This window comes from Onychostoma macrolepis, chromosome 24, assembly GCF_012432095.1.
Source record: "Onychostoma macrolepis isolate SWU-2019 chromosome 24, ASM1243209v1, whole genome shotgun sequence".
Classification (NCBI taxonomy): domain Eukaryota; kingdom Metazoa; phylum Chordata; class Actinopteri; order Cypriniformes; family Cyprinidae; genus Onychostoma; species Onychostoma macrolepis.
This window is the reverse complement of record NC_081178.1, coordinates 27,688,521-27,703,619: the sequence shown is the minus strand read 5'-3', so window position 1 is coordinate 27,703,619 and position 15,099 is coordinate 27,688,521. Positions and strand designations below refer to the sequence as shown.

Genomic DNA, 15,099 nt, shown 5'->3' with positions numbered 1-15,099 from the left:
CTGTGTTTCCACCGCAGAGTAAAATTATATAACTTTATAGTTTTTGTAAGATAGAAAGTTACAATAAAGACAATTAAAGTCACAGTTATTTTTAAAGTGATTATTTGATGATTTATCCAGTTTGCTGCTGCTGAGAGTGAATCACAGAGATACTAATATCAGATGAGTGTTTGATGAGAGAAAATAATGTCTTTAATTGTAATATTTGTCGTTTCTGTTCTCCTGTAAGTGACTGTGACACATTTGAGAGGAAACGGCTTTGAATGTGTGTCCCACCCTGTGATTATGCACAATATCAGAGCGTCTGTCAGTCAACATCACTGTCCTTCAGTTCTCACTCATTCCCAGCAAAGATGAGGACACTCGCTCTGATCATCTGCTCTCTGCTGCTCACTGCAGAAAATGCTTTTCTTACTTAGATTTTTTTGTCTTTTTCCCAGCAAAAATATCTAAAAATTCTTATATCAAGAAGGATTTTCTAGACAAAAGATAATATAGAAAGATAATCTTATTTTCAGTTTGAAATAAGATTATCTTTCTTACCCCATTGGCAGATTATTTTGCTTGTTCTCAGCAAAAACTCACTTAATTTTGACTTATTCTTTCTGAAAACAAGACAATAATTTTTCACTTCTTCACAACGGAAACCATTTTCTTAGCTGGTACCTACAGAAACCTGGAGAAGCTCCTAAACTCTTGATTTATGCAGCAATCAATCGGCAAAATATAAAAATGTATAAAGAGTGAACATATTTTATATAATGTGTAACATAACTCACAATCAAACTCAGTTGATTCAGTGATTGATAGAGACTCGTGTGATGATCCTCACATCTGTTAAAAACCTGCAGAAACATCCATGGATTTGACAGAAAATGTATAAATTAACAGTCATGTTTCAATCCAACTCCAGTCAAAAATATTCTCAAAGTCTCACAGGAGAGAGTCAGGATCATATACTAAAGTTGGTTTTGTAGATTTATTAATTTAACTGATTGATCTGATACAATTCATAACAGTTTAGCTATTAGAAGATATAATATTACGAAAAAAAAAAAAATTCTAACATCAGAAATTGTATTTTGTGTCTGTTAATGAGCGACTGTCTTCAGGTAAATGATCTGGAGTGTGTTTGCATATTGATCAGATGCTTCAGTGCTCTGAGAGTGTTTATAGTGCTGTGAGTTTAACACTTCATCACTGACACACACAACAATCTTCATCAACATGACCTTCATCATCATCTTCATCTGGACTCTCACAGCGTTTGCTCAAGGTTTGTGGAGCACAAGTTTGATATCAATTCATTTCTTCAAGTATATTGTCAAAGTTTTGATTTCACTCTGACCATCAGTGGAGTCCAGACTGAAGATGCTGGACATTATTACTGTCAGAGTTACCACTACATCAACAGTAAAGATGTGTTCACACAGTGATAAAGAGTCGTACAAAAACCTCCGTCAGTCAGAGTCACAGAGACTGAACTGATCCTGCAGCTGCTCAAACACTATCACTCACTACTGACACACAGAGACAAACACAGCAACTACACATGAGCTCAGAACTGATTTACACTCTTAAAAATAAAGGTGCTTCACGATGCCATAGAAGAACCTTTTTGTCTAAATGGTTCCATACAGAACCGTTAACATCTGAAGAACCGTTATGTTTCTCAAAAGGTTCTTTGTGGTGAAAGAAGGTTCTTCAGATTATAAAAAGGTAAGAAAGAGATGGTTCTTTAAAGAACCTTTGACTGAATGTTTCTTGTGGAGCCAAAAATGGTTCTTCTATGGCATCGCTGTGAAGAACCTTTGAAGCACCTTTATTTTTAAGAGTGTCAGAGTCAAATCAGCTCTATTAGACTGAGATCTGTCCTGTGACAGACGGGTTTGACTCAATTATGCTCAGAATCAGAGAAAAAAAAAAGATGTTAAATCAAACAAAAAAACAATATTTCTCAGTTCCAGTGTTTTTGTTTTTGTGTTTTGTTTAGAATAGATTATTTAACCCTCATGTATTACCAGCGACATAAAGATGTTCTTGAGCAGTTTCTCAAGTAGTTTATTCATCTCAAGCTGCCAGACTACAGCTATTACTAAATTGTCTCTAGCAATAATTTTGATCAAACAATTGAAGCAGACATAACACAGTTTCTGCCAATCTCATGTTAATCTTGTATTGCATCCTTCATATCTCTGAAGAGTCTTTAGTTGTATCAGATTTATAAAGACAGATACAGCTGTAGTGCTTCTCCTGCAGGCGAGCCGTGAGCGGAGCTAAAGAGTCACGCGCGTGCGAAGCTGTTGCACAGCGATCGTCTGCAAGCTGTAACATCCACAGAAATAAAACAGGAACAAAAACTTTATTGACTTAAATTTGTAATGATCAGCCAAATACGTTGGGTTACAAGATTTAACATAGGGTCAGATTTTACTGTGTGAGATTTTTAGGTGTTAAAAGAATGACATAAAACAGAGATAAGTTACAGTAAGACTGGTGTATTTACAATGTTCACATGAGACACTAAAACAACACAAAACCAGGAAAAGTTGAATTTTGTGACTGTTAATGGCTGAGTGTTTGTTGTTGTTGTTGTTGTTCTTGTCCTTCTTCTTCTTCTTCTTCTATTAAGGTGCATATCCGCCACCTGTTGTACTGGAGTGTGAACCAGAGGTTTGTATTATAAAAAAAAAAAAAAACTTAAATAAATAAATTAATTAAATTATTTTTATTAATCCAGTTTCTTTCAGAAAAAAATAAATACAGCTTTATTTATCTGTTGTTCATTTAATATATTCTTAAGATTTAACACACTTTAACCTTATTTTTTGTGTCTTATATTTTAAGTGTTTATTTCCTGTTTCCTGTCACATGACTGGTCACATGACAGGCCAACTGTGCATTTCTTAAAGACATAGGCCGTTTCTTGTGTTCTCGTTCTACGTCATCATTAACTGTCGAAGTTAATTCCAATTCTCAAGAACACAAGTACAGAGGACGCATGAAAGGTCCCGGATGTGTTCTTGATATCGAGGATGCATCGAGTGCAGACTTGAGAGAATCGAGCCGTTAGAAATCCCAGAAGACACTGCGGGCGGCCGGTGTACAGAAGCCTGTAAGCTTTAAACTCGCTCTCGCAAATACTTGACGGCTCTTAAAAGTAAACATTTATCGTTTTGTTTTGCTTAATTTTAATAAAATTATAACACCAGGAGAAAGTCTGCAGTATTTTTATTGGAATATTGAAATTAATCTTAACACAGTCATAATTAAACATATAACTCTGTAAAATAAAATGATATACAATTACAGTGGTGTGAAAAAGTGTTGGCCCCCTTCCGTTTTTTTTATTTTTTTGCATGTTTGTGACACTTTAATGTTTCAGATCATCAAACAAATTTAAATATTAATCAAAGATAACACAAGTAAACACAACATGCAGTTTTTAAATGAAGGTTTTTTTTTTTTTTTTATGAAGGGAAAACAAAATCCAAACCCACATGGCCCTGTATGAAAAAGTGCTTGCCCCCTAAACCTAATAACTGGTTGTGCCACTTTTTGCAGCAACAACTGCAATCAAGCATTTGTGATAACTGGCTATGAGTCTTTCACATCGCTGTGGAGGAATTTTTGCCCACTCTTCTTTGCAGAATTTTTTAATTCAGCCACATTGGAGGGTTTTCGAGCATGAATGGACTGTTTAAGGTCATGCCACAGCATTTCAGTCGGATTTAAGTCCAGACTTTGACTAGGCCACTCCAAAACCTTAATTGTGTTTTTCTTGAGACATTCAGAGGTGGACTTGCTGCTGTGTTTGGAATCATTGTCCTGCTGCAGAACCCAAGTGCACTTGAGCTTGAGGTCACAAACTGATGGCGGACATTCTGATTCTGATTCATTTTCTGATAGAGTGCAGAATTCATGGTTCCATCAGTTATGGCAAGTCATCCAGGTTCTGAAGCTGCAAAGCAGCCTCAGATCATCACACTACCACCACCATGTTTGACTGTTGGTATGATGTTCTTTTTATGAAATGCTGTGTTGGTTTCACGCCACATGTAACGGGACACACACCTTCCAAAAACTTTTGTCACATCAGTCCACAGAATATTTGCCCAAAAGTCTTGGGGATAATCAAGATATTTTTTGGCAAATGTGAGACGAGCCTTTGTGTTCTTTTTGGTCAGCAATGGCTTTTGCCTTGGAACTCTCCCATGGATGCTGTTTTTTCCCAGTCTCTTTCTTATTGTTGAATCATGAACACTGACCTTAATTGAGGCAAGTGAGGCCTGCAGTTATTTAGATGTTGTTCTGGGTTCTTTTATGACCTCCTGGATGAGTCGTCTTTGTGCTCTTGGAGTAATTTTGGTAGGCCGGCCACTCCTGGGAAGGTTCACCACTGTTCCATGTTTTCTTCATTTGTGGATAATGGCTCTGACCATGGTTTGCTGGAGTCTCAAAGCCTTAGAAATGGCTTTATAACCCTTTCCAGACTGATACATGTAAACTATTTTGTTTCTCATCTGTTTATGAATTCTTAAGATTGCGGAATGATGTGTTGCTCTTTAAACATGCTTCACTTTGTCAGACAGGTTCTATTTAAGTGATTTCTTGATTCAACGGGTCTGGCAGTAATCAGGCCTGGGTTTGGCTAGTGAAATTTAACTCAGCTTTCTAAAATAATGTTTTTGTTTGATGATCTGAAACATTAAAATGTGACAAACATGCAAAAAAATTACAAATCAAGAAGGGGGCCAACACTTTTTCACATCACTGTATATATTCTATCCAGAATTGGTTCCGGATGACTTACGTAACCCGAATGAAGCATGATGTGTATGTTCTTGCTCTTGCTCCGGTTGATGTGTGCACGTTCTTCTGGGAGAAGTGCCCATACAAGCAATTCCACCCTTTATGACCTCATATAGGGCCATACTCAAGAGAAAAAAAAACAAACAAAAAAAATCAGAAACTTATACAAACCCTGAAGGAGTGTTTTTGGCACAGAAATACTCTGTCATACATCATGTTTTTGAGACTTAAGTCATGTTTAGCATGAGAATCCAACTCGTTAGCAGTGTAAAATAGTCAGAATGCATGAAATAGCATTAGACCTCCCCTTTAAATATATATTTATCGCTATTTGGGCCATCAGGAGTCTTTCTTCATGTGGTTTGAATTGGTTGTAAATTTTAAGCTCTTTTTTTTCCCCAAGTTCACACTTATTGATAAATCATGATTTGTGCATGAAAATGTTCACACATGTTAGTCAGTCAGTAAGAGTGTGACTCAATCAGCTCCTTAGTTCACTAGTCAGTGCACTACTCAGGGATCACATAACGCTCACGATCAAAACATTCCCACAATGCACCACAAAAGCCAGTATGCATCACTGCTGTCTATATTTTCTAGAGGTCCCTCAAACCAGCTGAGCTGAAATACATGTGCTAAATTCATACAAAACAACAGATTAATCAAACTGTTTAAAGTTATTAATGCATCCATAATCATAGTCAAATCCTGTAATAAACCGACAGATGATAAAACACCAGTCAAAATATTTCTACAAAACGATTAAAAAGATAAAATGAAAAGAAAAGAAAAAAAATGATAAGAAAGATTAAATAGTGTGATGAGCAGATACAATGATAGACAGGATGAAACGAACGAGCAATCTTCATTTAGAAGCTCATTTAAATACAGGATCAGTTCATTTGCTGTTGCAGGTGCTGTTCACCATCAGAAACAACATATGCATATCACAATATTTATTTAAATTTGTTTTGTGATGCGACAAACTCAGTTGATTCAGTGATTGACAGAGACACGTGTGATGATCCTCATGTCTGTTAAAAACCTGCAGAAACATTCATGGATTTGACATAAATTTGGGGATTACCAGTGACATTTCAATGCAAATACAGTAAAAAAAAAAAAAAAAAAATTAGAAAAATGTATGAAACAGTCTGTCCAACTACAGACATAAATATTAAAGTCTCACAGGAGAGAGTCAGGATCATATACTAAAGTTGGTTTTGTAGATTTAATAATTCAGCTGAATGATCTGATACAATTCATAACAGTTTAGCTATTAGAAGATATAATATTATGAAAAATATATTTTTTTTTCTCACTTCAGTAACTGTATTTTGTGTCTGTTAATGAGCGACTGTCTTCAGGTAAATGATCTGGAGTGTGTTTGCATATTGATCAGATGCTTCAGTGCTCTGAGAGTGTTTATAGTGCTGTGAGTTTAACACTTCATCACTGACACACACAACAATCTTCATCAACATGACCTTCATCATCATCTTCATCTGGACTCTCACAGCGTTTGCTCAAAGTTTGTGGAGCACAAGTTTGATATCAATTCATTTCTTCAAGTATATTGTCAAAGTTTTGAGTTGATTTTCTTCTTGTTGTGTTTCAGAGTGTAGAGGACAGATCACCATCACTCAGAGTCCCTCAACGACAGCAGCTCGACCAGAAGAAACAGTCAAAATCAGCTGTAAAACCAGCACAGATGTGTACAAATATAGTGATGGGGATGATGCTTTTTTCTGGTATTCACAGAAACCTGGAGAAGCTCCTAAACTCCTGATTCGTTACGCAAAAAGCCTTGAGTCAGGAACTCCATCTAGATTCAGTGGCAGTGGATCTAACAGTGATTTCACTCTGACCATCAGTGGAGTCCAGACTGAAGATGCTGGACATTATTACTGTCAGAGTTTTTACTGCAGAACAAGTGGTTACAATTGTGTGATCGTGTGTTCACACAGTGATAAAGAGTCGTACAGAAACCTCCGTCAGTCAGAGTCACAGTGATCTGATCCTGCAGCTGCTCAAAGGAGGATCTGAAACAACATCGTCACACATGCATCTGAAAAATCGTCTAAATGAATCCGTCACTCTTAAAGGGATAGCTCACCCAAAAAAAAAAATTACCCCATGATTTACTGACCCTCAAGCCATCCTAAGTGTATATGACTTTCTTCTTTCCGACGAATACAATCAGAGTTATATTGGCTCTTCTAAGCTTTATAATGGCAGTGAATGATGATGCCAACATACAAAACTACCAAATTTTTTCTATAATTTTGATCGCAACACTGCTGTTATTGCTGTTAATAGTGTTTATTGTATGTATAAGTACATGTCATAAGTAACTGCATGATCTTTACTGTACATTTCTGCCATACGGACATCAACTTGACAACTAGTCACCACTGATAAGCTAGTACTAAATATAATGCAGAAACTTTAGTTTTTTGTAAAGCTGCTTTGCAACAATTTGTATCGTGAAAAGTGCTATACAAATAAATTTGAGTTGAATGGTGGTCAAGATTTTGAAGCAACATAAAGTGCATTCATCCATCATAAAAAGTATTCGATACGGCTCCGGGGGGTGAATAAAGGCCTTCTGAAGTAAATCAATTTGTTTGTGTAAGAAAAACATCCACATTTAAAACTTTACAAACCGTAATATATAGCCTCTGCTAACTGCTGTACGTGCGTTCATGAGAGAGTGCCGTTCCAGCGGATGACGTAGGACGTAGGAGTACGTCATCAACAAAGTAATTCACACAACTTGTGCTCTACATTCAAAGTTTTCTAAATGAAAACTTAAGTGAGGAATATATAGAATATAAGTAGAGAAATCTTGACTTCCACCCTACATCTCACAGTAGCTCTGTCTGTTTGTTGTAGTAAACTGAAATTGGGAGAATAACCTGAGTTTTGATGCAACAAACTCAACTCTCTGCTGGAGATGTTGATTCATCTCAGTGACTTGAATCTTTATCAAATACTTTCACCAAAAAAATTTAGTTCTGATTTGTTCAGTGGCCTTCACCATGTAACATCACTGCGACAGTAGGGGGCGACAAGTGAGTATTGATGGTCACAAGATGTTCCAGTTCATTCAGTTCTTTAAAGCTGCAGTCCGTAAGTTTTGCCTCTTTGTCGCCATCTCTGTTTGAAAACCTGGAATTGCAGCTTTCTGCGGAATTATCTTCCTTGCGTGGGGTTGTGAGTCGGCACGGCTCATGTGTGATAGCCTATTAGCCGGGACAACTTCTTTATGTTTATAGCTCGAATTTGCCACGAAAACCTACCCATACCACTCAAATTAGAAAACATTATTATAAGCTAACTGTTGTGAATAGGGCTAAAGTAAGGTGATAGTTTTGAACACTGGCTGGTTATGTACTTGCTCAAATATTGATTTCGGATCATTTTTAACCAAAAAAAGTTACGGACTGCAGCTTTAACTAAATGACTCGTTCAGTGCCGCTCCAAGTCTCGTTTATAACTGAGTCAATGAATCATTCACTCAAAATGATTTGTGCTGTTTATATTGAGCTATATCAGCCTGCTGAGCAAAAACAAAGAAATTAATGTCAGTATTGAGTCTAAAAATAAAATTACTCAGCAGTAACTTTTTGTTTACTAAACCATTGTATCAAAGCAATATTATATTTGTATTCGTGCTGTTGGTCTGATATTCAGAAGAAATGGCGCTCTTGCGTGTGTGATGTTGCTTTATATCAACAAAGCACTATATTAACATGTGAACTCATTAAATATTTTCTTAAGTCTCAGTGAAATATCACATTAAACCAACTTAAACTTGTTGACATTCTCCTGGTGTTTGCATAGTCTGTTTTACATGAGCGACACATGCCAGTAAAGATGGTTCTTTACTTGTTATTCTTTTATATATATATATATATATACAGTGAGGAAAATAAGTATTTGAACACCCTGCTATTTTGCAAGTTCTCCCACTTAGAAATCATGGAGGGTCTGAAATTGTCATCGTAGGTGCATGTCCACTGTGAGAGACATAATCTAAAAAAATCCAGAAATCACAATGTATGATTTTTTAACTATTTATTTGTATGATACAGCTGCAAATAAGTATTTGAACACCTGAGAAAATCATTGTTAATATTTGGTACAGTAGCCTTTGTTTGCAATTACAGAGGTCAAACGTTTCCTGTAGTTTTTCACCAGGTTTGCACACACTGCAGGAGGATTTTGGCCCACTCCTCCACACAGATCTTCTCTAGATCAGTCAGGTTTCTGGCCTGTCGCTGAGAAACACGGAGTTTGAGCTCCTCCAAAGATTCTCTATTGGGTTTAGGTCTGGAGACTGGCTAGGCCACGCCAGAACCTTGATATGCTTCTTACAGAGCCACTCCTTGGTTATCCTGGCTGTGTGCTTGGTCATTGTCATGTTGGAAGACCCAGCCTCGACCCATCTTCAATGCTCTAACTGAGGGAAGGAGGTTGTTCCCCAAAATCTCGCAATACATGGCCCCGGTCATCCTCTCCTTAATACAGTGCAGTCGCCCTGTCCCATGTGCAGAAAAACATCCCCAAAGCATGATGCTACCACCCCCATGCTTCACAGTAGGGATGGTGTTCTTTGGATGGTACTCATCATTCTTCTTCCTCCAAACACGTTAAGTGGAATTATGACCAAAAAGTTCTATTTTGGTCTCATCTGACCACATGACTTTCTCCCATGACTCTTCTGGATCATCCAAATGGTCATTGGCAAACTTAAGTCGGGCCTGGACATGTGCTGGTTTAAGCAGGGGAACCTTCCGTGCCATGCATGATTTCAAACCATGACGTCTTAGTGTATTACCAACAGTAACCTTGGAAACGGTGGTCCCAGCTCTTTTCAGGTCATTGACCAGCTCCTCCCGTGTAGTTCTGGGCTGATTTCTCACCTTTCTTAGGATCATTGAGACCCCACGAGGTGAGATCTTGCATGGAGCCCCAGTCCGAGGGAGATTGACAGTCATGTTTAGCTTCTTCCATTTTCTAATGATTGCTCCAACAGTGGACCTTTTTCACCAAGCTGCTTGGCAATTTCCCGTAGCCCTTTCCAGCCTTGTGGAGGTGTACAATTTTGTCTCTAGGGTCTTTGGACAGCTCTTTGGTCTTGGCCATGTTAGTAGTTGGATTCTTACTGATTGTATGGGGTGGACAGGTGTCTTTATGCAGCTAACGACCTCAAACAGGTGCATCTAATTTAGGATAATAAATGGAGTGGAGGTGGACATTTTAAAGGCAGACTAACAGGTCTTTGAGGGTCAGAATTCTAGCTGATAGACAGGTGTTCAAATACTTATTTGCAGCTGTATCATACAAATAAATAGCTAAAAATCATACATTGTGATTTCTGGATTTTTTTTAGATTATGTCTCTCACAGTGGACATGCAGCTACGATGACAATTTCAGACCCTCCATGATTTCTAAGTGGGAGAACTTGCAAAATAGCAGGGTGTTCAAATACTTATTTTCCTCACTGTATATATATATATATATATATATATTTTTTTTTTTTTTTAAGAAAGTAATATTTTCATTTAGCAAAGACACAATAAACTGATCAAAATACATTTATAATGTTACAAAAGATTTCTGTTTCAAATAAATGCCGTTCTTTTGAACTTTTATTCATCAAACAATCCTGAAAAAAGCATCCCAGTTTCCACAAAGACACGAAGCAGCACACCTGTTTTCAACATTGATAATAATCAGAAATGTTTCTTGAGCAGCAAATCAGCATATTAGAATGATTTCTGAAGAATCATGTGACACTGAAGACTGCAGTAATGATGCTGAAAATTCAGCTTTGATTACAGAAATAATTTACATTTTACAATATATTAAAATGGAAAACAGTTCTTTAAAATTTTAATAATAGTCATGTCAGTTTTTTTTTTTTTTTGGTTTGGGTTCATGTTCATTGTTTTCATGCCTTTTATTTTACTGTATATTTTCTTGTCATGGTTCCTGTCCAGTCGTGAAGTTCATGTTTATGATAAATAAAACTGTGCTTGGGTTCACTACGCTCTCCTTCAGTGGATTATCGTTACTTTTCACAATATTACAGTTTTTACAGATTAAAAATCTTTTATCACAAATTTACTGTCTTTACTGGACCTGAGTGATTTTAATTTGTTTTTCTTAGTCATGTCAACCTTCATTTTCATAATTTCACATCATAAAAATCAGTACAAAATCAAGAGGCATAAAAGTCAAAAATATGTTCATGGGACTGAATTGTAATGCTAATGGAATTGTAAATAGATATGCATTGCTATTTATTTAAACATTTAATCTTTACACTTTTGGCCATCATGGGTCTTTTTTCATGTGGTTTGATTTGGTTGTAAATTTAATGCTAATTTTTTGAAGTTCACACTAATTGATAAACCATGATTTGTGCATGAAAATGTTCACACGTGAGTCAGTCAGTAAGAGAGTCTCAATCAGCTCCTTAGTTCACTAGTCAGTGCACTACTCAGGGATCACATAACGCTCGTGCTCAAAACATTCCCACAATGCACCATAAAAGCCAGTATACATCGCTGCTGTCTATATGTTTCTTAAGGTCCCTCAAACCAACTGAGCTGAAATAATGTGTTTAATTCATGTACAAAAACCTTGAATAATCGAACTGTTTAAAGTTACTAAAACATCCATAACCATAGTCCAATCCTGTAATAACCCAACAGATGATAAAACACCAGTCAAAATAATTGTACAAAACAAAGATTTAACAGTGTGATGAGCAAATACAATGACTGACAGGAAGAAATGAACGAGCAATCTTCCTTTAGAAGCTCATTTAAATACAGGATCAGTTCATTTGCATATTGATCAGATGCTTCAGTGCTCTGAGAGTGTTTATAGTGCTGTGAGTTTAACACTTCATCACTGACACACACAACAATCTTCATCAACATGACCTTCATCATCATCTTCATCTGGACTCTCACAGCGTTTGCTCAAGGTTTGTGGAGCACAAGTTTGATATCAATTCATTTCTTCAAGTATATTGTCAAAGTTTTGAGTTGATTTTCTTCTTGTTGTGTTTCAGAGTGTAGAGGACAGATCACCGTCACTCAGAGTCCCTCAACGACAGCAGCTCGACCAGAAGAAACAGTCAAAATCAACTGTAAAACCAGCACAGATGTGTACAGTGATGGTGTTTATGATTATTTATCCTGGTACTTACAGAAACCTGGAGAAGCTCCTAAACTCCTGATTTATGCTGCAGACAATCTTGAGTCAGGAACTCCATCTAGATTCAGTGGCAGTGGATCTAACAGTGATTTCACTCTGACCATCAGTGGAGTCCAGACTGAAGATGCTGGACATTATTACTGTCAGAGTTACCACAGCAGTGGTGATGTGTTCACACAGTGATAAAGAGTCGTACAAAAACCTCCGTCAGTCAGAGTCACAGAGACTGAACTGATCCTGCAGCTGCTCAAACACTATCACTCACTACTGACACACAGAGACAAACACAGCAACTACACATGAGCTCAGAACTGATTTACACTCTTAAAAATAAAGGTGCTTCACGATGCCATAGAAGAACCTTTTTGTCTAAATGGTTCCATACAGAACCGTTAACATCTGAAGAACCGTTATGTTTCACAAAAGGTTCTTTGTGGTGAAAGAAGGTTCTTCAGATTATAAAAAGGTAAGAAAGAGATGGTTCTTTAAAGAACCTTTGACTGAATGTTTCTTTGTGGAGCCAAAAATGGTTCTTCTATGGCATCGCTGTGAAGAAACTCTGAAGCATCGTTATTTTGTGTCGGAGTCAAACCAGCTCTATTAGACTGAGATCTGTTCTGTGACAGACGGGTTTAACTCAATTATGCTCAGAATCAGAGAGAAAAAAAAAGATGTTAAATCAAACAAAAAACAATATTTCTCAGTTCCAGTGTAGTTTTTGTGCTTTGTTTAGAATAGATTATTTAACCCTCATGTATTACCAGCGACATAAAGATGTTCTTGAGCAGTTTCTCAAGTAGTTTATTCATCTCAAGCTGCCAGACTACAGCTATTACTAAATTGTCTCTAGCAATAATTTTGATCAAACAACTGAAGTGGTCATAACACAGTTTCTGCCAATCTCATGTTAATCTTATATTCCATCCTTCATATCGCTGAAGAGTCTTTAGTTTTAGCTGTTGTGTAGCGATCGACATAAATAAAACAGAAATGAATCTTAACACAGTCATAGTTAAACATATAACACTATAAAATAAAACGATATACAATTATATGAAAATAATATCTGTAATAGTATGAAATGTTTTAATAAGTTATGACATTTGTTTGTAATGTTATGTTATATTTATGGTTCATTGGCCGCTGCTTATGCTGTGATGCGGTCAGTTAAGCAAGAACGCAGTGCATCTGGATTCTCTTAAAGGTGCGTTCTGTGTCCTGCGTCCTTCCGAGCTCGTTCTTCTGAGGAAGCTTGGCAAGACCGGACTCCACGAGAACACAAGTCCGTTCTTTGTATTCTTGGAATTGAGAAACAGCCATACACACTAAAAACGTTAAGAGGAATAAAATGGATTAAGAAAACATGTAAACCAGTTAAAACTCTATTATACATAAAATAATTGTAATAAATATAGCGGTAAAACATGTTCCTTATGTCAGAGTATCACAAATGCACTATGGTAAAAATCAGATCCAGTCATATATATTCTATCCAGAATTGGTTCCGGATGACTTACGTAACCCGAGTGAAGCATGATGTGTGTGTTCTTGCTCTCGCTCCGGTTCATGTGTGCGCGCTCTTCTGGGAGAAGTGTCCATACAAGCAACTCAGCCCTTTATGACCTCATATAGGGCCATACTATATGAGATCATAAAACTTATACAAACCCTGAGGGAGTGTTTTTGGCACAGAAATACTCTGTCATACGTCATGTTTTTGAGACTTTAGTCATGTTTAGCATGAGAATCCAACTCGTTAGCAGTGTAAAATAGTCAGAATACATGAAATAGCATTAGACCTCCCCTTTAAATATATATTTATCGCTATTTACTTAAAACATTTAATCTTTACACATTTGGGCCATCAGGAGTCTTTCTTCATGTGGTTTGAATTGGTTGTAAATTTTAAGCTCTTTTTTTTTTTTTAAGTTCACACTTATTGATAAATCATGATTTGTGCATGAAAATGTTCACACATGTGAGTCAGTCAGTAAGAGTGTGTCTCAATCAGCTGCTTAGTTCACTAGTCAGTGCTCTATTCAGGGATCACATAACGCTCATGCTCAAAACATTCCCACAATGCACCACAAAAGCCAGTATGCATCGCTGCTGTCTATATGTTTCTAGAGGTCCTCAAACCAGCTGAGCTGAAAAGAAAAAGAAACAAAAATTATAAGAAAGATTAAATGGTGTGATGAGCAGATACAATGGTGGACAGGATGAAATGAACGAGCAATCTTCATTTAGAAGCTCATTTAAATACAGGATCAGTTCATTTGCATATTGATCAGATCAGTGGCGGCTGCTGGTCTTTCAAAGAGGGGAAGCTCATTTTCGGCCTACATCATAAAAATTGTCCGTTTATTTATACTTAAATTCTGCCCTACGTTCCTTTTCAAGAAAAAGCTGCATCAAGTGACATTTATTCATTTAGACTATATTTATAATTGCATGAATAATGTTATGAGATTAATGTTTTAAATACTAAATTCTGAATATAGAAATATGTTGGAAAATAATGTAACATGCCTACTTTTAGACGGGAAACTTAAAAACGGCCAGCAGGTGGCAGAAGTTCGTGATTGAATCACTGAGTCATTCAAATGATTCTTTCAAAACGGCTGAATCCTTCAGGAGCGAATCAAATGACTGTTTTTATGAATGGCTCAGTGAATCAGTGATTCGCCCAAATCAACGCGAATTTGGATTTGAACACAAACGAAACAAAAACAGCACTCTTGCTCGTGTCGTATTGCCTAAGTGTCAGGAGCATTTTTTGCTCGCATATCTTGAAATTTCCGAGTTAGCAGCATGTACATTAAAACATAACATTATAAATGAATAATAAAAAAAAATAATGATTGATAAGAACCAAGTGCAAAGCCGCTTTGGGACTGAGCTCGAATAGCTTCAGCGTCAGCGACTCTTTATAGTACAAAATCGCTGTCAATCAAAAGGAGATACAGACCCTCCAATCATCACGCAGAAGCTCAGCGTCCAGGCCCGCCCACTCCTCCATTCACCCCAGAGACGCTGAGCGTCCGGGGCGG

General features: G+C 36.9%; 2 gene segments (V, D, J or C); both read left to right on the top strand.

The window, feature by feature from the left end:
• Positions 1-6,294: 6,294 nt before the first annotated feature.
• On the top strand, positions 6,295-6,825 carry LOC131533090 (immunoglobulin kappa variable 4-1-like). The segment is given in 2 exon segments: positions 6,295-6,343; positions 6,431-6,825. Coding segments are annotated over 2 exon segments (444 nt in total).
• Positions 6,826-11,599: 4,774 nt separating this feature from the next.
• LOC131533280 (Ig kappa chain V region 3547-like) lies at positions 11,600-12,340 on the top strand. The segment is given in 2 exon segments: positions 11,600-11,816; positions 11,904-12,340. Coding segments are annotated over 2 exon segments (378 nt in total).
• The last annotated feature ends 2,759 nt before the right edge of the window (positions 12,341-15,099 follow it).